This window comes from Pantherophis guttatus, chromosome 1 (assembly GCF_059756535.1).
Source record: "Pantherophis guttatus breed Tessera chromosome 1, ASM5975653v1, whole genome shotgun sequence".
Lineage (NCBI taxonomy): Eukaryota > Metazoa > Chordata > Lepidosauria > Squamata > Colubridae > Pantherophis > Pantherophis guttatus.
In genome coordinates, this window is record NC_142063.1 from 331,838,097 (window position 1) to 331,859,643 (window position 21,547).

The 21,547-nt window shown below is 43.7% G+C and overlaps 1 protein-coding gene across 1 annotated transcript in view; it reads right to left on the bottom strand.

The window, feature by feature from the left end:
* MYBBP1A (MYB binding protein 1a) overlaps positions 1 to 21,547 on the bottom strand; it is an 81,158-nt gene that overhangs the window by 52,310 nt on the left and 7,301 nt on the right. The window contains exons 2-13 of the mRNA XM_034420843.2: positions 21,377 to 21,475; positions 18,816 to 18,899; positions 17,473 to 17,547; positions 16,039 to 16,146; positions 12,134 to 12,324; positions 9,007 to 9,174; positions 7,353 to 7,470; positions 4,749 to 5,032; positions 3,943 to 4,056; positions 2,736 to 2,861; positions 1,200 to 1,406; positions 636 to 744 (exon numbers count right to left, since the gene is read on the bottom strand). Coding sequence (XP_034276734.1) covers positions 636 to 744; positions 1,200 to 1,406; positions 2,736 to 2,861; positions 3,943 to 4,056; positions 4,749 to 5,032; positions 7,353 to 7,470; positions 9,007 to 9,174; positions 12,134 to 12,324; positions 16,039 to 16,146; positions 17,473 to 17,547; positions 18,816 to 18,899; positions 21,377 to 21,475 — 1,683 coding nt within the window. The remainder of the gene's footprint in view (positions 1 to 635; positions 745 to 1,199; positions 1,407 to 2,735; positions 2,862 to 3,942; positions 4,057 to 4,748; positions 5,033 to 7,352; positions 7,471 to 9,006; positions 9,175 to 12,133; positions 12,325 to 16,038; positions 16,147 to 17,472; positions 17,548 to 18,815; positions 18,900 to 21,376; positions 21,476 to 21,547) is intronic.

Consider the following 21,547-nt stretch of genomic DNA (forward strand, 5'->3'; position numbering starts at 1 on the left):
TTGTCATGTGGCCAGCATGACTAAACATCAAAGGCGCACGGAACACTGTTATCTTCCCACCAAAGGTGGTCCCTATTTTTCTACTTGTATTTTTACGTGCTTTCGAACTGCTAGGTTGGCAGAAGCTGGGACAAGTAACGGGAGCTCACTCCGTTATGCACTAGGGATTCGAACCACTGAACTGCTGACCTTTCTATCGACAACCTGTGCGTCTTAGCCACTGAGCCAACGCGTCCCCTTATACATACAGGTAGTCCTCGGCTAACAACAATTTGTTCAGTAACTGTTTGACATTACAACGGTACTGAAAAAAGTGACTTAAGGCCAGTTTTCACACTTATGACTGAACAGTCGTAACTTCAAACAGTCACTAAACAAGAGATTGTAAGTCAAGGAGTACCTGTAAAAAAGATGCACCTCAAAGTTGGCCAGAAATGAATGAGAGCTTATCAATTCAACCTCTTTGTCACCACCTGAGGTTATAGAATTGCCACAGAAACCAGGGAGAAAATGAATCCTACCATTCCTAATCAACAAATGATTCTTCACCTTGTATTCTGTATTATAACTAAGAGTCAGGAATTTGCATGAATTCAGAACTAGGTCCAAAAACCTTCTGGCATACTTGACGTTACCTTGAAGAGGTGAATACCAACCAACAGCAGCAGGTGTTGGAAGGCAGAGGTCTTCATGCTGTGGCTTTTTTTATCTCTTTTTTTCAGGGCTTCCACGGTCTGCAACATCCTGTGACAAGGAAACATCGTGTTTGAGACCCAACAGTTATGCATTCGATTTCAATTCTGCACCACAAGCTGTCATGGAATCTCAGAACTTTTGCAATAAGGTAATGTGCAAAGATAAGGAATTACTGTACTTTTCTGAGTATAAGATGCACTTCCCCCCACTAAAGGAGGGTAGAAATGTTGGTGTCTCTTATACACCAAATACAGCCATTTTTGGCCTCCCATGACCCCATCCTGCGCATCCCATTATCGCCAAAACCAGGCCCGTTTTTCAAAAAACTGGGATGTGCAGAGGGTTTGGGAGGCCTGCAGAGTGCTGCTGGGGACGGCAAAATCGTGCCGCTTGGGGGCTTTGGGAGGCCAAAAACCAAGGCAGCCATTTTGTTTGAGACAGGCCACAACATCCTTGCAACATCCCAAATAAATTGGGGATCCCTGCCGTGCAGGGAAACTTACTTGTCCCAAGCCTCTCGCTCTTCATCATTAAATGGAACCACCATGTTAACCTGTTCCTGGTGTGAAAGGAGGAGGTTGGCATACTGCACAACACAGTGGATCCAGGGGTCTCCACTAGCTGTCAAACCGTGGAGGTGCTTCTTCCTCATTCCTTCGGCTTCGGCTGAGTCTCCCAGGGCAGGCATTGTGTTCAAATGCTGAAGCAAACTGCAGAGGGGAAAAAAAGAAATTCAGAAATCGCTCTGCCATACAACAGACTCAAGATTGGATTTCAAGCTGGCATTAACGAGTACTTCAAAATGTTCAAATCCTGCCATGTGATTTTTTTTCTCCTGATTTAAACATTCCTGGTTCAGGAATAATGGAGAGCTAGTTTCTCCAACAGAGAATTCTATCATCTTTCCCATCTTCCATTTCTGTATTTCCATGGGCCACTATGGTCATTGCTGGATGAGTGGCAATTTATTCTTTTAAAACAGCATTTTTGTATTTCATATATCCTAACACTGGCACATATCCTCTTTCAGGGACCTCAATTTTTGCCACAGCGATTCTAAAACCCCATGCTGTCCTATTAAAAAAATTAATTCAAAGCAAACATCTTCATATATTTTTGTAACATCCGTGTCCCGCTTTTCCTCCCCGAGTTTAAAACATTGTGCATGATTCCTCTCCATAATATCTTTGTGAAGTAAATCAGCCAGGGAGTGATTGTCCCAAAGTCACTTCATGGCTCAGTGGGGATTTTAAACCCCTTTCCAGCCCTAACACAACCCTTTAACATACTGGCTATTTTTTAATTTGTCAATTATTAGATTTTTATCCCATTCTTATTACTTTATAAGTAACTCAAGGTGGTGAATATATACAACCCTCCTTTCTCCTATCTTCCCCACAACAATTCTATGTGATGGGTTGGGCTGAGATAGAGTGACTGGCCTGAAATCATCCAGCTGGTTTTCATGCCTAAGGCAGGATTAGAACTCAGGTCTCCTAGTTTCTAGGCCAGCACCTTAACCGCTACATCAAACTGACTCTCCTATTATTACTATTTTATACTAGTCTTAGGAGAGTCAGTTTGGTATAGTGGTTAAGGTGCTGGCCTAGAAACTAGGAGACCTGAGTTTTTACTATTCTATACTAGTCTTAGGGACATGGTGGCTCAGTGGTTAAGACGCTGAGTTTGTCTATCTGAAGGTTGGCAATTCAGTGGTTTGAATCCCTAGTGCCGCATAATGGAGTGAGCTTCCGTTACATGTCCCAGCTTCTGCCAACCTAGCAGTTTGAAAGCACGTAAAAAATGCAAGTAGAAAAATAGGGACCACCTTTGGTGGGAAGGTAACAGTATTCCGTGCGCCTTCAGCATTTAGTCATGCCAGCCACATGACCACGGAGACATCTTTGGACAGCGCTCTTCGGCTTTGAAATGGAGGTGAGCACTAGAGTCAGGAACGACTAGCATGCATGTGTGGGGGAACCTTTACCTTATACTAGTCTTCCGGGTAAGCCAAGCAAGAAAGAAGCCACATTTGATACCTGAAAAATGAGTCCGCAGCTACTGTACGAGACTGTTCATTCAGAGGAACTGAAGGAGAACTTTTTGTTTCTGTTATCTTCAGAAATCGTTTCTTGGTCTTAAAAAAGGCATGAAAGAAGCAGAATCTGAAAGAATGAGAGTTTTCTCAGTCCATGGATAGAAGCTAGTCTTAATTACATTAAACAGAAACACGTCCTACCATGTGATCTGTCATGCAATGTTTAACCATGGTTGGGTGTGAATAAATAACAAGCTGGATTTACTCAACCCTCAGCCATATTTCATGGTTTGTAAACCACACACGTTAAATCTAAACCAAACAGACATCCTTAGAGCGTAATCCAGTCCAAAAACCTTGTCGGAATCTCTAGAAACTTGACAGGGATACAAGAATACTGGGTTTTGTTTAAAAAACTAGTTTCATAGTTTCATTTGTTATAAGCTTAAAACCGGAACCAAAATATCCATCCTGCAAATGAGACAGTTTGTAACAGAGGCTGACAAAGCAATGGCCATAGCTCCATAAGCACTCGTGATGTTCCCAAAAGGTGTCCAAACATTCCCTAAAATTAAATGATGTAAGATAATGATGATCAAACATTCACAAGATCAGTTTTCAGCATTTATACAATAGCTCTTTCAAGGTCCTGGGGATGAAATCATGACTTACAAACTTGAAAAAATGTTGGCCATTTTTAGAAAACGCATATTACTGCCCACTTTAGGTGCCTAAAACCTAAAAAGGCTGCCAAGTAGAGAAATTAAATTTTGTTTAAAACTGTTTCTCTTTTTCTTCAAAAAGAGTGTTCTAAGAGTCTTAACTAGGAGCCTGAGTGGCGCAGCAGACTAATGCTACTGTTAAAGGTAGTATTTAGCTTCCAGCTGCCTGCAATTACTGCAAGTTCAATTCTCACCAGGCTCAAGGTTGACTCAGCCTTCCATCCTTTCTAAGGTAGGTAAAATCAGGACCCGGTTTGTGGGGGCAATAAGCTGACTTTGTATAAAATATACAAAAGTATGAAGGCTATTGCTTAACGCCTTGTAAGCCGCCCTAAGTCTCCGGAGAAGGGCGGCATATAAATCAAAATTAAAAAAACAAACAAACTAGGCCTATTGTGTGAGATGTTGTGCCTAAGGAGTTACCGTTTTGAGTTTTTGACTTCCCCTCCTCTACATGTCCCTAGCCACTCATGTCGTTTCCTTTACCTGCAAATGTCCATGACAAGCTCATCCTCCTTGTTGACCTGAGGGTGTTCGGCAATTCCGATGAGGCGGCAGATGATCCATTTCCTTAGCCGTGTGACGCTGTGGTCAGTTACACTGATTGACCGAAAGAAAGCACCACAATGCCATTAACAGCTCTTTCATGTTATTATGTGTTTCTTTACAATCTTAATCTATTGCCTGTCCTCCAGCACCTCTCTAGGCAATTTTAACACATTAAAATAATTTGACACCGTACAAAGGACAATAAAGCCTGCAGGACAGCAATGAAGCTAACATCTATTATCTCCCTTTGGTTATACAAAAGAGTGACTATTAATAATGGGCCAGTATGATGGGACTTGGTTTTTAATGAACCATTTGGGGAAAGAGGCATCTGCTACTCTCAGATGTTCATCACAGTGATTTACAATATTTTCATCAATTTACCTAATTTGCGTAATAGTATCCTTACACAACTGATGCAAGTATCCCAATTGTAAAATTAAAGTTAAATTAATGTATTTTTAACTGCTCACTTAGGTTATTTCCAATGCAACTGATTTGTCCATTAGTTTGGAGGGTACTTGGAGAGAAATATAGCTCATTATATCCAGTCTACTAACTGTAAATCTGTAAATTGAGGTTTTATTACCTTATCACGGAATATCAAATGCTAAGAGGGATAAAATTCAGGCAATTGTATTGAAATTGGGGCACAATGTGATAGATAAAGCTACAGCCTTCCAAATGCTCCCTATCCTGCAATGAATATTCTCCAACCATCCCAAAGGGAAAGAGAGGCTCACCTGCTCGTTCTCTTCTCGTTCTGTCTCTTCGTAGCAAAATCCACACAGCAGTCCAGGTCTGGATTGAGAAACATGTTCTTCAGCCAGTCAATGTACTTTAGCAGAGCAGTGGGAAGAAGATGCCTCACCACTTTCCAGAAAGTGGGCACAACTGGATAACCTTGGTTGGTGAGAGTGGAGAAGGCAACCATCACTGCCAACTGATTCTCAGGGCTGCTGCATCCCTCTAGGAATGAGTCAACGTAGGCGTCCATCTCTGGGGCAAATTTAAACCTCTCAGGCAGCTGAAATACACAGATGGGTGAAGAGGGCTATGACTTAATGACTAAAGATTGTTGCATCTTCCGATATGAAGATGAATTCATTCAAGAATTCATTCATTCATTTGCTTTTATGCATTTATAAGGCTGCCCAACTCAAGCAGGGTTACACACTGGGCAATATGTAACAAAAGCCTTGGTGGTGCAGTGGACTAAGTGCTGTTATGTAGCACTTAGCTGCCAGCTGTCTGCAATTAGTGCGAGTTCAAATCTCACCAGGCTCAAGGTTGACTCAGCCTTCCATCCTTCCGAGGTAGGTAAATTGAGGACCCGGATTGTGGGGGCAATAAGCTGACTTTGTAGAAACACCACTTATGGGGGGGCCAAAAGCCCTAATAAGCAGGTATATACAAAAGAATGAAGGCTATTGCTATAAGTGCATTATAAGCCGCCCTGAGTCTTCGGAAGAGGGCGGCATATAAATTGAACTAATAATAATAAAAATAAAAAGTGACAAAATAATCCCACATCATTGAAGCACATGGTCACACACACATAAATAAACAGGATAATTGAACAATTAAAAGGGGAATCCACTCAAGTGAACCTGAATGCTAAGGGAAAAGGTATCCTAACAGCTTTTCTAAAAAGGAAGATGGAAGGGTTAACCACCAGAGAACCATTGTCAAAACAAGTAGAAATACGCCCTCTATATCATCTGGTCCAGTGGTGAAATCCAATTTTTTTTTACTACAGGTTCTACTACAGAACCTGTAGGCTTGGTGGGCGTGGCAGGGGAAGGATACTGCAAACTCCCCGTTCCCTCCCCACTCCTGGGGGAAGGATATTGCAAAATCTCCATTCCCACCCCACTCTGGGGCCAGCCAGAGGTGGTATTTGCCGGTTCTCCGAACTGCTCAAAATTTCCACTACCGGTTCTCCAGAACCTGTCAGAACCTGCTGGATTTCAGCCCTGATCTGATCCCCAAATTCTTATAATCTCTGATCATGCTAGCTGACGATTATGGGAATCAGATTCCAACAAAGCTGGCTAGTAAAAGAACTCTAACCTAAAATTCCCTAAATTAAGGCAGTTCCCTTAGGTAAGATGCATTGCTCTTAGCAAAGCGCTATGTTCAATCCTCAGGTAGGCCAAAGCAGGGGACACATTAATGAAAGCTAGAAGAGCAACTGCTCGCAGACAACAGCCAGTCAGACCAGTGGTCTGGCTCAGTATAAAGCAGGGGTCTCCAACCTTGGCAAATTTAAGCCTGGCGGACTTCAACTCCCAGAATTCCCCAGCCAGCTTTGGTATAAAGGAAGCTTATCATCCGAACTGATGCCCATTGAACAAAAGGCCAGTTATCACAAAATGAAATAACAGTTCCCACACTGATCTCCCTGCTATTTAGAATGGTTTTCTAAATAGCAATGGGAACAGGTTGTTTTTCAGTTAAGGAGTTCAGTTAGCTCCTTCATGAAAATATACTTTCTGTTTCCTAAAGACCAGCCAATTATAGAAGAGACTCCACAGTTTCAAGCCAGGAATTTCTGCAGCCAGGGACTGCAAGTAGTTGCCACTCAGGAGCAGATTTATATTTAGTTGTTGTACAAAGACCACAGGGACCTGTTCAGTGACATGATGACGACATCCGCAGGTGGAACGTTTGACCCTTCTGAGAAGGATTTTGTGGCAGGTAAAAGTGGAAACAAGTCTGTCTCACTCGAAGACCGAATTCACCCCTTTCAATGTTTACTTTTCTAGGTCTTTCTACTGAAAGTCAGAAATTTTGCCACTGAAGTGTCTGGGGGCCAAACAATAGGGGCTGGTCAGTTGTCCATCAAAATCTGTGGACTGAACCTGGGATATTCTGACTACAATTTTAAATTAGAATAGAATTAGAATAGAATAGAGCTGGAAGGGACCTTGGAGGTCTTCTAGTCCAGCCCCCTGCTCAAGCAGGAGAACCTTTACCATTTCAGACTTCAAGTGACTGTCCAGTCTCTTCTTAAAAACCTCCAGTGATGGAGCGCCCACAATTTCTGACAACAAGCTGTTCCACTGATTAATTGTCCTCACTGTTAGGAAGTTTCTCCTCAATTTCAGATTGCTTCTCTCTTTGATTAGTTTCCAACCATTGTTTCTTGGCCTGCCCTCCAGTACTTTGGAGAATAATTTGACCCCCTCTTTTTTGTGGCAGCCCTTCAAATACTGGAATACTGCTATCATGTCACCCCTAATTCTTCTTTTATTTTAGACTAGCCAAACCCAAAACCTGCAGCCGTTCTTCAATGGTTTAGTGTCCACTCAAATCTCACTGAGATCTCACAACAGCGACTTTACCTTACTCGTGACAACATGGAATCCATACTGACGCATAGCTTCGCCTTGAAGAACCATCTTTAGCTGGCTGAGAGAAAGAAGTGGGAGGACACTGCCCAGCATTCGAAAACACATATAGCTGAAGGAAGAACAGACATTTGGGTCAAAAGGAAATCAAAGTTCAGCAACAGAAATGTGGGACAAGTAAATAAGGCATTCTGCACTGATTCTGGAGGGAAAGTCAGACTGAACACGCTTGAGAAAATCACTGAAGCTGCACGAGAAAATTTACATTTTAAAAAGTATTCAGCAAATTCAAGGTTTATTCCCAATTAAATATCTAAGGATGGTAATTTCAAAACTACTAAGTTAAGATTCTGTTCCTGCCCTCTGGAACATTACCTTGGAACATGGTCCCCAATATTGTTATATACTCATAAATCCAGATCTCATTTTTACTTTTTAAGCAGGCCCTATAGCAAGGTGGTCTATCGTCCCATTCTCTGTTACATATTTGATATAGTTTGTAATTGTTTCTGCTGTTCTCTTGACATGAATCATAGTAACATTATTCTTTGTTACTTGTTTCTCTTCTTTATTTGTATTTTATAAAACCCTTGAGTTACAATTGAATCAATATCCATTCACTGATTACATAAATAAATGTTACTGTTAAAATGGGAATATGAGCATGTGTATGAAAGCATGGGACTGTTAACACATTAATTTTAATATATCTGATGCTGTAACGTCTATGCAGGTAATCCTCAACCTCTGACTTGTCGCTTAGCAACCATTCAAAGTTATGACCTATCTGAAAAAGGGAACTAATGGCCAGGATCTGACGTTCTAATGGTCAGGTCTCCCCCGCCCAACAATCTCATGATCACACTTCAGGTGCTTGCCAACATGAATCTGGCATTTACAATCGTTTGCATCATCCCACAGTCATGTGACCACGTTTTCTCATGCTTCTGACAAGCAAAATCTATGGCTATAATGGCGAACCTGGCACATGGAGCCATATCTGTGGGCACGCGAGCGTTGCCCTAGCTCAGCTCCAGGGTGCATGCGCATGCTGGCCAACTGATTTTTGGGCCTTCTGGGCCCACCGGAAGTCGGGAAACAGGCCGTTTCCGGCCTCCAGAGAGCCTCTGGGGGTGGGAAAGGCTGTTTTTGCCATCCCCAGGCTCCTAGAAAGCCTCTGGAGGGTGAAAAAGGGGCCTACCTGGCCCACCATGCCATTGCGTACCAAAAGCGGAGGGAGTGCAGGGGGGGGTTCGTGCGCGCATCCACGGGGGGGCGGGGCACATAGAATTATGGGTGTGGGCACGTGCGTGCGTGACTCCCCCGCGTTCCCCCTCCTTTTGGCCCTCGATGGCAAAAAGATTAGCCATCACTGGTCTATGGGGAAGCCAGATTCACTTAACAACCGTGTTACTAACTTAACAACTGCAATGATTCACTTAAAAACTGTGGCAAGAAAGGTCGTAAAATGGGACAAAACAACTTTCTCACTTAGCTACAGAAATTTTGGGCTCAGTTGTGGATGTAAGTTGAGGACGTATCTACATTACACCCATTTATTATATTACTCAAGAGTCTCAGCAATCTCCAGAAGAAATAGCCAAATGGATAGATAAGTTCAGGCTGAAAAATAATTCTTTCAACTTACCTGCAGGGTCCGACGTTTTCTTTAAGCAGCCCATTTTCTACGGCTTCTTTCCAGAACAGTTCAAAGGTTCCTTCTCTCAATGCCACTTTCATCAGGTCCAGTCCTACAGCTGGAAGGACTTTGTCCTTCCTCTCTGATTTGGCTGCCATTTTCAAAACTTCCACAATCCTAATGAGAAAAACAACTTCATTATTCTTTTTTGCTCTTGTTATTCCAAAGAGATCTGCTTGCAGGAGATGACCAGGCTGACCCTGAGGGAGGGGTCAAATGCATCATCAGTCATGAGTTCCTTCGTACCCACAAGAGATCTAAGTCCAACCCACCTTGAATTCCTTCATCTTTGTTAAGGAATTCGCAGAGTAACCCTTGAATAGCAAGGGTGTACACATGAAAGCGATTGAGAGTAGGTACGAAGAACCACAGTCAACACACAGAAACACTGAGTTGTGTTTACTTTCAGGAAATAGTAAGGCACAGTCCAATAAACAGTCCAGGTCATACACATATAAAGCAGGAGATAGCAAAACAACAGTCCAGGGATAATCCAATAACAAAATCTTCTTACCAGTCATCGTAGTCATTCACAATAAACAGTTCTTCTGGATTTGGAAAAAGTAGCATACAGAGATATCAGAGAGCAAGAACAGCAAAGAGAAACAAACCATGTTTCTAGCTCCCTCTTAAGGAGATTGGCTACAGAGCTAACCAATCAGGACACAGTATGATGCAATACAGCAGTCTTAAAGCTATATAGATGGTTTATATATTTCCAACCCAACAAGGTACCTCTGTGGGGGCACCTACCCTCTGGAATGAGCTGCCCCCGGAGATACGGCGGATCCCGGATCTTCACACCTTTCACCGTTCCCTAAAGACGTTTTTATTCCAGCAAGCCGGGCTGGCCTAACTCTTTTAAATTGTTTTTAATTTTTAAATTGTTAATTATCAGTCTTAATATAGGGGTATTTTTAATTGTGGGCCAAATTAATTTAGTTGGATTTTAATACTATTTTTAAATTTTGTATTTCTTGTGTTTTATCTGTTGGCTGTTCACCGCCCCGAGTCCTTCGGGAGAAGGGCGGTATATAAATATAAGCAATAAACAATAATAAACAATAAGGTAGGTAATAATCGTTTCCTAACAATCTTTTTGGACTGTTGCCTTCTGGCAGAAGATACAGAACAATTAAAACTTGGACCACACGTTTTCTGAGTAGTTTTTATCCCAGAGCTATAATTGCACTCAACAATGAACTAAAGGGCCACCATCAGTGAGCTGTTGGACAGCATTACTTGGTCTGTTGTGTGGATGTTTGGGTGGTTTAGGGATGGGGAATTTGTGGTGGGTGGGTGGGTGTTTGGGGATTGTCATGTGTGTTGGACCTGATCTTCGGGTGTTAAGTGAATTTCGTTGTATGGGTTTACTGTGTATATATGTAAAATGACAATAAAGTTGTTATTATTATTCTTATCTATTAATTTCCCTTGATCGTTAGTAATTCAGATTCTTGTAGAGAGTTTAAGATTGCAATAAATCTTTACACTCATTTGACCTGCCTGGATCTCCTAATTTCCCTGGTGCCTGACATTAATCTGAACTACTAATAGCCAAGGGAAATTAACAGGAATTAAGAATAGAAAGAATTCAAAAATATGTCTAGTAAATGTTGGAAATGTAACCGAAAATCTGGCACATATTATAATCTGTGATGGACTTGTGCTAAAGCAAAAAAAAATACACATGTGGCTAGAAAAGATGTCAGAAAAACATGTAGAATCTTAAATGTGAACTTTTTTTAATTAGGTATAGTACTAGAAAAAATTGACAAAGTGTATATTTAATATTGCATGTATCAACAACAGTGAGGATTGTACTTGCGCAGCATTGGAAAAATGAAGAAATACCGCTAGATGAAGAGATAATTAAGAAGATACCTGGACTGTGTAGAAATGAACAGACTTACAATGAAGATTAAACAGAAAGAAGATACAGAATACTATCAAACATGGAATTTATTTTATCAATGGCTGGAAAAAAGGGGTAAAGATTAGGAATATAATTTGTATTGTTAAGCAAACAAAATAACCCAGACAACATGATGTTTATTAAGCACCAATTAAATGTAATAGTAGAAAATTAATAAAAATTTATATTAAAAAAAGAATAGAAGGAATTCAAGATGGGTTGGACTTAGATCTCTTGTGGGCACAAAGGGACTCATGACTGATGACGCGTTTGACCCCTCCCTCGGGGTCAGCCTGGTCATCTCTTACACTGTCTTCATTATTGCTGGGAAAAAGGGGAAAAAACCTTAACAAAACAAGGAAGAATTTAGAAAGCAGGCATCTGTTGAACAAAACCCTTGATTCAGCTAACTGGTTCAAACCCAGAGCCAAGTCAAAATGTGTAAACCCAATCAAATATAGATTTCTTAAGCAAACCACAGTTAAAAAGAATCCGTAACTTGCTATGTGCAAGCCTAGTCAGAGACTAGCAGAAATTCTTCCCGACACAGGGATATTTCTTACCCTTTCTTGGGATAATTTAAACATAAAATATATGCTCTACCTCTCCCTTATCACCCTTTCCCTGGAAACAGAATTACAGTAAAAGTAGTCTTTGCCTTACAACCACACTTGGGACTGGAAACTTGGTTGCTAAGAGATATGGCCATTAAGTGAATAATGTGACAACCCAATTTATGAGGGATTTTTTTCCCCCCATATTTGTTAAATGACTCACACAATCAAGTGAATCACATGGTTGTTAAGCCAATCTGGCTTCCCCCATTGATTTTGCTTGTCAGAAATCGGCTGGGAAGGTCGTAAATCATAATCATATGACTACAGGATTCTGCAACTGGCCATAAAAGTGAGCCAGCTGTCAAGGGCTCAAACTGCAATATGTGAACATGATGCCATAACTTCAAGGATAAGTCATTAAGTCCCTTTTTCCATGCCTTTGTAACTCTAAAGTATTGTTAAAACGAATGGTTCTTAGTTGAGAACTACCTGCACTGCGGTCCATTTCTAGTTAGTCAGTTATTTTCAATAGGAAGATAGGAATCTGCCCTATACGTGGGGTGAGAGAGAGGTTTTCCCTGGATGCTTCGTTAGTTTTACTGACCTTGGGATGTTTTGAGCTGTCACAACAGCGGTTGTGCCCAAGAGACCCTTCAGCTTTTCTGGTCCGAGAACTTTGGGGAATTTTTGGATGCCCACCAACAGGAGGTACAATTGACCAGGAGTGCTGAAAGCTGCAGTAAGTTCATCCTCCAAGATATTGTAAAGCACCTTTTCAAATACAGTCTCTGGGATCTGCAAACAACAATGTCCCAGGGGGGGAAAAATGTGGATAAATAATTATCAGCAGACTTTTATCTATGTAAGGCAGGGGTGGGTTCTAAATTTTTTTACTACCGGTTCTGTGGGTGTGGCTTATTTTGTGGGTGTGGCTTGGAGGTCATGTGACTAGGTGGGCGTGGCTAGCTGGTCAGAGTCATTTCTGGAAGGTCCTCACACTTACGACCAGTCCTCGCACTTACGACCCGACTCATTTGTTTGCTTTTAACGCTGATCAGCTGTAGGACGGCCCTTTGAAGCCCCACGGCAAGAGTTTAAACAGTTTTTTTCCCTCTAGTCATCAGCTGGGACTCAGGAGGCAGCAATAGATTGGGGGTGGGACCAAATAAAAGGTAAGAATAACGTGGGGGGGTGGGGGGGTGGGAGGGCGGGGGGGGGGAGAACCGGTTCGGTGACATCATATTGTCACCGCTACCGGCTCGGCCGAACCGGGAGGAACCCACCACTGATGTAAGGTTATATTTTGCCTTTACATCAATGATGTTACGTAGTAGAAATCAGCTACTTCACTAATCAGCAGTGACTGATGGGACAGGGGTAGGTCTTCACCTTTAATGAAAAGAAGGACTAGGGACAACATGATAGCAGTCTTCCATTTGAGGGGCTGCCACAAAGAAGAGGGGGTCTACCTATGCTCCAAAGCACCTGAGGGTAAAACAAGAAGCAATGGATGGAAACTAATCAAGGAGAGAACCAACCTAGAACTAAACAGAAATTTCCTGACAGTGAGAACAATTAATCAGTGGAACGTCTTGCCTCCAGAAGTTGTGGGTGCTGCATCACTGGAGGTTTTGAAGAAGAGATTGGACAACCATTTATCTGAAATGGTATAGGGCTGTGATGGCGAACCTATGGCACGTGTGCTTGAAATGGCACGCGGAGCCATGTTGCCTGGCATGCGCAGCGTCGCCCATTCTATCTGTATCTGTATGACAAGATCGCTCAGATTCGGGAAGGCCTGGCCTCTGACTGGGTAAGTCCGGACGGGATGACTGAGGCAGGTCTTGAGAGTGTTATCTGGGAGGAGTTTGATCCTGTTGCTCCCGAGGACGTGGACAAGATCCTGGGACGGCTGAACGCAACCACATGTTTATTGGACCCGTGTCCCTCCTGGTTGGTACTGGCTTGCCGGGAGGTTACACGAGGCTGGCTCCAGGGGATTGTTAACACTTCTCTGAGTGAGGGGGTCCTGCCAACCGCTTTGAAAGAAGTGGTGGTGAGGCCCCTCCTCAAGAAGCCCTCCCTGGATCTGGCTATTTTGGCTAACTATCGTCCAGTCTCCAACCTTCGCTTCGTTGCGAAGGTTGTTGAGAGTGTGGTAGCGCGGCAGCTTCCCCGATACCTGGATGAAGCTGTCTATCTGGACCCGCTCCAGTCCGGTTTCCGGCCTGGGTACAGCACGGAAACGGCATTGGTCGCGTTGGTGGATGATCTCTGGAGGGCTCGGGATAGGGGTTGTTCCTCTATCCTGGTCCTGTTAGACCTCTCAGCGGCTTTTGATACCATCGACCATGGTATCATGTTGCACCGGTTGAAGGGGGGGGGGCACCGTCCTGCGGTGGTTCTCCTACCTCTCTGACCGGTCGCAATCCATGTTGACAGGGGGGCAGTGGTCGACCCCGAGGCGCCTTGTTTGTGGGGTGCCACAAGGGTCGGTCCTCTCGCCCCTTCTGTTCAACATTTATGTAAAGCCGCTGGGTGAGATCATCCGTGGCTTTGGGGTGGAGTTCCATCAGTACGCTGACGACACTCAGCTGTACATCTCCACCCCAGGCCACCCCAACGATGCCCTTGAAGTGATGTCCCAGTGCCTGGAGGCCGTGCGGGCCTGGATGGAGAGAAACAGGCTCCGACTCAACCCATCCAAGACCGAGTGGCTGTGGCTTCCGGCGTCCCGATATAGCCAGCTGGTACCATCGCTGGCTATTGGGGGCGAATCACTGGCCCCCACGGAGAGGGCTCGCAACTTAGGCGTCCTCCTGGACACACGGCTGTCTTTAGAAGAGCATATGACGGCCATGGCCAGGGGGGCTTTTTATCAGGTTCGCCTGATACGCCAGTTGCGTCCCTTTCTGGATCGGGACTCCCTACGCACGGTCACTCAAGCACTCGTCACTTCCCGCCTGGACTACTGCAATGCTCTCTACATGGGGCTCCCCTTGGGGTGCACCCGGAGGCTGCAGTTGGTCCAGAACGCGGCCGCACGGGGGATTATGGGAGCGACGGGGCGCTCACATATAACACCTCTCCTGCGCGAGCTGCTCTGGCTTTCTGCGGTCTTCCGGGTGCGCTTCAAGGTGTTGGTGACCACCTTTAAAGCGCTCCATGGCTTAGGGCCGGGGTATTTGCGAGACCGCCTTCTGCCGCCGATAGCCTCCCACCGACCGGTTCGCTCTCACAGAGCGGGCCTCCTCAGGGTGCTGTCGGCCAGGCAGTGCCGGCTGGCAACCCCCAGGGGGAAAGCCTTCTCTGTGGCAGCGCCTGCCCTCTGGAATGACCTGCCCCCTGAGATACGCACGATATCAGACCTCCAGACTTTTCGTCGGGCCCTGAAGACACACTTGTTCCATCTAGCTGGGCTGGCTTGATCCCATCCTCTTAGTTTTTTAATCGAATTTCGGTTTTAATTGGGTTGTTTTAAATTCGGGCCAAAATTATTTAATTGTTTTTTAAAATGTTTTTAAATTTTATATGTTATGTTTTATTCTGGCTGTACACCGCCCTGAGTCCCGCAGGAGAAGGGCGGTATAGAAATATAATAAAATAAATAAATAAATAAATTCCTCTTCCGGGTTTCTCATGCACAGGTGCACATGACGATCAGCTGGCCTTTTTTGCATGTGGCAGTGCTGGAATCTGGAAGAGCTGGTCTTCCATTTTCCCGCGTGAGCATGCGCGCCAGGCAGCTGATCATCGCGTGCGCGCCAGAAACCCAGAAGAGTAGCTTGCTGAAACCGGAAATTCAGTAGCTGAAACCGGAAGTTCATTGTCAGGCGCGTGCATGTGCCCTGGGCAGCTCCACTTCCTGGTTGCGGCCCAAACGCACCCACGCTCCCTTTTCAGCACTCAGTGCCGAAAAGGTTTGCCATCACTGGTATAGGTTTTCCTGCTTGAGCAGGGGGTTGGACTGGAAGACCTCAAACGTCCCTTCCAACTCTGTTATTCTTTCTAACGGTATTAGCACCCCATTAGTATCAAGCTGGCCATTACAGTATATGAAACAAAATGTTTAACTAAGATGGGTGGCCTGATCCAGCATCGTTTTCGAAGTTACAATGGCAAGACCAAAGAGCTTTTTGCCAAGGATTGTAAAAGGCAGGCAGACTTGTAAGAGGGAAGACAGCCTTTCAAATACCCTCAGCTTAAATCACGTAGTTTTGTGATCTGGACAAACAGTTTAAAACTGTAACAAGTGAATCATATATTCTTACAATAACGATCAACAGTCTGAACCTTTTTCTTCTTAGGTCTATTGGTACCTCTCTCTCATTGGTGGCTAACGTCACAACAGTTACAAAATAATTTGCCCTCACTTCTCAACACTGTAAATAGAAGCAGCAATGATGTGTGCATACAATTGGTCATTCTCCACCTTCTTACCTTAAAGCAGATGTTTTACGAAAGCTTTTAACAAGGTCCCCTTTTTTGCAATTATCCTGTCTTCCTTACCTCAGAAACAATGTCAACTAATGTCTTCCTTGGGAGGTCCTTAAGATGGGCATAGTGGTCAGAAAGGCTCTGCAGAAGATGGACACACTCAAGGAGAGCCTTGGAGTCCTAGGGAGATCAAAAACCAGGCTTTATAGTGCATCTTGTTGAACCCAGCCAACCCCAATTTGTTTAGCAAAGCTGTTCTGTCCCCGTCCCACACACGCACCCCCACAGACGGCCCGGAGTTAATAAGCCACACGACAAAGTCTTTGAAGATAAAGCTGGCAGCAACCCAGTGGCTAGCTGCCAATTCAGACTTTACTCACACAAAACAAAGATTAGACTGCAAGCATTCCGATAAAGCAGGCAAAGTTTCAGCAATACAAGGATTAGTCCAAATGCAGTCTGACAAGGCAGGCAGAAGTCCAGTAACGCAGAGATCATGGCTTATTTCTAGTTTTTGCTCGTCACAAACTGAACCGGCCACCACACCCACATTTATACCCTGTGAGGTGTGGTCCAGTGACTCAGCTAATCTCTGGCACGCCTTCCCCTCTGCTGCGCACGCTTCTCCCTGCACTGCTGTCGAGGATCCAGCCAGCACTTATCTCCTTCGTCGCTGTCCACCTGTGGCTGCAGGGACGTGCTTGGCTCTGGGCCTATCGCTTGGCCTTCGGTGTCCTCCGGAGGCATTGCCAGAGAGGAGGGTCTTGGAGAGGGAGACCTTGCCAACTCCACTCCCTCACTCTCAGAGTCTGCATATGTCAATAGCCCAGGCTCAGGCAACGGAGCCACAACAAAAGCATGGTAACACTAGGCATGTCATTGGCAAAATCACAAAATTGCATCTCACTTGCTTGGCCATGTTATGCAGGGGAATTCAGTAGAGAAAGCAATTATGTTTGGAAGAGTTAGCGGTAAAAGGAAACCAGGCATCAAAGAACACGGTGTCAGGGTTCCAAGTAACATACCCACAGCAAACAAAACTCTGAGGCAGGTAGATTCCTCAAAGTATAAGTTTATTGGATATGTCATATTGGCACAGGCTGGCAAAAACTGACTCTGATTATTCCCACGGTTTTCATCTAATTAAAAGTAAGTTTTCCACTTTCTCAAAACAATCAGTCACATGGTCCAATCAGGATTCTGTCCAGTTGCTAGGTGACTCCAGTCCCCTCCTTCTGAGCACCTGCAGGAATGTCCTTGGTTCCCAAGAGAAAGTATTTTGCTTCGACTACATCACCCCAACTATCTCCATTCCCCCCTCCCTATCCCTCTCCTTCAGTGTGTCAGCGCTGAAATCTCAAAATGGCCTCAGTCAGGCCAGCTTCAGGGTTGACACACGGTGGCTGGACACCATTAAATCTGATACCAGCAGAGCATAGAAAAGCTCAAAGATGCCGTGCAAGAACAGAAGATGTGGAGAAACCTGAAATAATTCTATAACATTACCTTGGACAGGCGCCTGGATTGGAAGAGAGCTAGCACTCCAAAAAAGTTTCCAAACAGAGCGTTCCTGAAAAGTTTCTGAAACGACAGAACACACCAGGAATGTTGGTTACAAACATAGTCAGAAGTGTGATGAATTGGGGGAATGGTCTGACATTTTAACCCAGGTTCAGTCACAAATGCTTGGAAGCACCTGACCTTAAGAAAATGTCTATCTTAAAATGCTCAAATGCTTTAGCTGGTGTTTCTTCAAGACTTTCAACCTACTTCTGACTTCAATAAATACTTCGACTGCAAAATGTGGGGTTAAAGTTACCGTAGTTTTCGGAGTGTAAGACACACTTTTTCCCCCTCTAAAAGAGGGTGAAAATTTGGGTGCGCCTTATACTCCAAATGTAGCCCCGCCCACCCACCGGCCTCCAACCTTTTGGAGCTTTTGGAGGCTGCAAATGCAGCATTCCAAACAGAAAGCCTCTCAAACAGCTTCCAAAAGGTCCATTTGAGAGGCTGCCTTTGCAAAGAGAAGCTCCTTTGCAAACGGAGCTTTTGGAGGCTGCAAACGCAGCGTCTCAAATGGAGAGCCTCTCAAGCAGAATTTTTTTTTTCTTATTTTCCTCCCCCCAAAATAAGGTGCGTCTTACACTCCGGAGCGTCTATACTCTGAAAAATACGATAGTACCACAGTTCCTTGTAGCAAAGGCTGCTGTACCGAGTTGTCCTTTCTGCTTTAGCTGCTCTTGCCTTCTGGCAGCTCTTTGCATGCATGCACTAGGAACAGGCTTCTCTTGTTCCTCTGCCTCTCTGCTATCCGCTTCTGGAGGCTCCAGAGTCCATGCATCGCTCCCAGATGGCCCTGGACCCATCTCTGCTCCGAAGCAGAGCCCTCGTCCAGGCCTTCCCCTGACTCCAGGACTGACTCATTGTCCTCCCCAGCCTCCTCACTGTCCAACTCCGCTGCCAGCTCCACAGGCTGCTGGCGGGCCACAACAACTGGAGTCTTAGCTTGGCATGTGGTGAGCAATAGAGTAAAAGGGTGTTTTAGCCAGCATTACTGGCTTCTGCTAGCCAGCTGGCTATACGGACTCAGCATGCTCCACCCTCCTGTTCCTGGTTGCTCCCGGCTGGCTCCAGCAAGTACTCTTCAGACTTGGATGGCTTCTGAACTGACCGCAGCTGGCTTGCCTTCCTCTCCCAGCCTGAGTCCCATCACCCAAAACCCATCTGTGGCCCCATGCATCGTGTATGGCACGTGTATGGCAACTCCGAAACGGCGTATTGTGGCCACTTTAAATGGCACACTGTCTCGGACGTTGACACTGAAATTGTAAACAAATCAACAGTCTCACCTTCTTCACTCTACCGAGATCATATTTTTCCTTAATCTGTTGCAGAACTGTCAGGAGAGTCAGCTGCTCAAAAACTTGCAATACCTTGAAAAGAAAAAAATATAAAGAGAGAAAGCTGCAGAACATTCAGAATAAGTTACAGGGCCATTCTTGAAAGGGCGAGATATTTTTTGATTCCTATTCTTGACCTGTGCCAAACCTGTGACTACATTTACAGTTCCCCTTTTTTTGATAAAAAGAGTTATTTTCTTCTAAAAGTTCTGTCTGGGCTCACATATCACTAGACTACCGCAAGCATCCGTCTTGGTAATTTGTTGGCTGGATGAGTGAGTCATGGTTGACTGAAAATGTCTCCGAACAGCAGAGATGGCAACTGTTGTGAAGAATAAAGAATTAACCTTTGGAGAACAAGAGAATGAGAGATCTCCACAAGCACTCTGAATGACAGCTCCTCACAAAGGAACTGTAAAACAGCTATGTCCCCTGGTTTTGAGCACCAGAAGCCAAGGGAAATGACATTAGTGGAGCCTTTAATAAGGACACGATGCCAGCTAAATTCACTTTCTAATCAAATTTGGAAAGGTTCAATTGAACTGCTTTATATGGCTAGTAAAGGTAAAGGTTCCCCTCACACATATGTGCTAGTCGTTCCCGAATCTAGGGGGCAGTGCTCATCTCCGTTTCAAAGCCGAAGAGCCAGCAGTGTCCGAAGACGTCTCTGTTGTCATGTGGCCGGCATGACTAAATGCCAAAGGCGCACAGAACCCTGTTACCTTCCCACCAAAGGTGGCCCCTATTTTTCTACTTGCATTTTTTACGTGCTTTCGAACTACTAGGTTGGCAGAAGCTGGGATAAGTAACGGGAGCTCACCCCGTTATACGGCACTAGGGATTCGAACTGCTGAACTGCCAACCTTTCGATCAACAAGCTCAGCGTCTAAGCCATTGAGCCACTGCGTCCCTTACTATGCTTACACAGTCCCTTACACCTTACACTGCATCCCTTAATATGGCAATTAGACAGTGGTGAAATGTAAAATTTGTTACTACCAGTTCTGTGGGCGTGGCTTGGTGGTGGTGGGTAATGTGACTGGGTGGGCGTGGCCAACTTTTTTTTTAACTTTTAAAAGCATTTTTTCTACAACCTGAAGAGGTTGCAGAAAAAAATGCTTTGAAAAGCCTCTGACGATCCCAACTGAGCCGCGCGATCATCAGAGGCTTTTTTTTTACTTTTAAAAGCAATTTTTCAGCCGAAGTGGTTGTAGAAAAAATGCTTTTAAAAGTAAAAAAAACCAGCCTCTGATGATCGCGCAGCTCAGCTGGGCATGGGGGGTGGGTAGGGATTTTTGCTACCGGTTCTCCGAACAACCCGCCACCATCACTACTGGATCGGGCGATCCAGTCCGAACCAGGAGCATTTCACCCCTGCTATTAGAGACCTTCAAAAGAAGAAGCTTAATTTGAAAGCTGGTAAGTTTTATCTTCTTTAAGGAATTTTAAACAGATGTTCAAGAGTTTAATATAGAATTGCAAAAAGGAAAAAAAGATTTTTAAAAAGTTTCAAATGGCCTGAGAAACCAGAAAGATTTGGAATACTGATTATTGGTGCTGTAGGATATTAAAAAAGCAAATATATAATTAAATAATATACCTGTAGGAGATGACTGAAATGGAATTAAAACCCATATTAGGAAGCTAATTATGTGGCTTGTAGAAGTTTGCAAATGAACACTAGAGGGAACTAAAGGACCAGGCAAAAAAAGTTAAAATGGCTAAGTTAGTTATAACTTTTACTTGTCTCAAAGAATCCTTCAAAAATGGACTAAGATATTAACAACTAATATCTCAAAATTTATTCAAATTTCAATGATTAAACATTTGCTGAGAATTTTTTTAAAAAATAACTCTTAAACACAGACATTATAGAATTTAAGATACAGAAGGCAACAAAACAGAGTTTATCAAAATGGGAATACAAAAGACAACATCAAGAAAATTATATGGTCATGGAATAGCTATGATAAGGAATTCTAGATGATGCCTTTCTATGGGATTTTACAAAATAGATTGGGGACAACTTTGAAGCCTTTTTTTGAATGTCAATGATTGATGAAAGATCAAATCTTACAACGCCATTGAAATTATTTAATTGTGAAGAGCGAAAGGAAGGAATATAAAGTTGGACTATTTGATCAGAGATAAACAATGTGTTTTGTTTTCTGGTAACTCATAATAGACTTTTTGCTGAAATAGGACTGAAAAGAGGATGACTCGTGGATTGTGTATGGATAAAAGTGAGATTTGGGAAATAAAGAGGGATTGTAATTTTAAAAGAGGGTAAAAATGTACTGTAGTAGCTTATGCTTGATGTCGTGAAGGTTGCAAGCTATTTCTTTATTATTTTTTTGTTTATTTTTTTTCTTTTCCTTGTACCTTGTAGATTTTCTTTTACTTTTCTTTTTCCTTCTAGTTTAATTTATATTAGCTTTTACTATGTTTACCAAAAATGTCAATAATAATTTGTGTGTGTGTGTGTGTGTTTTTCATTGAGGAACACCAACCTGTGCTAATGCCAAACTGAATCCAGGACGGGCCACTTCTCGGGTTGCTCCCAATCCGTCAATCAAACGCTTCAATGTATACTTTAAAAACTCATCATCCTAAAAGAAATTGCAAAGACATCCAAAGGGAATAAATTGGCATAGAAACTGAGTTTACCAACCATGCTATGT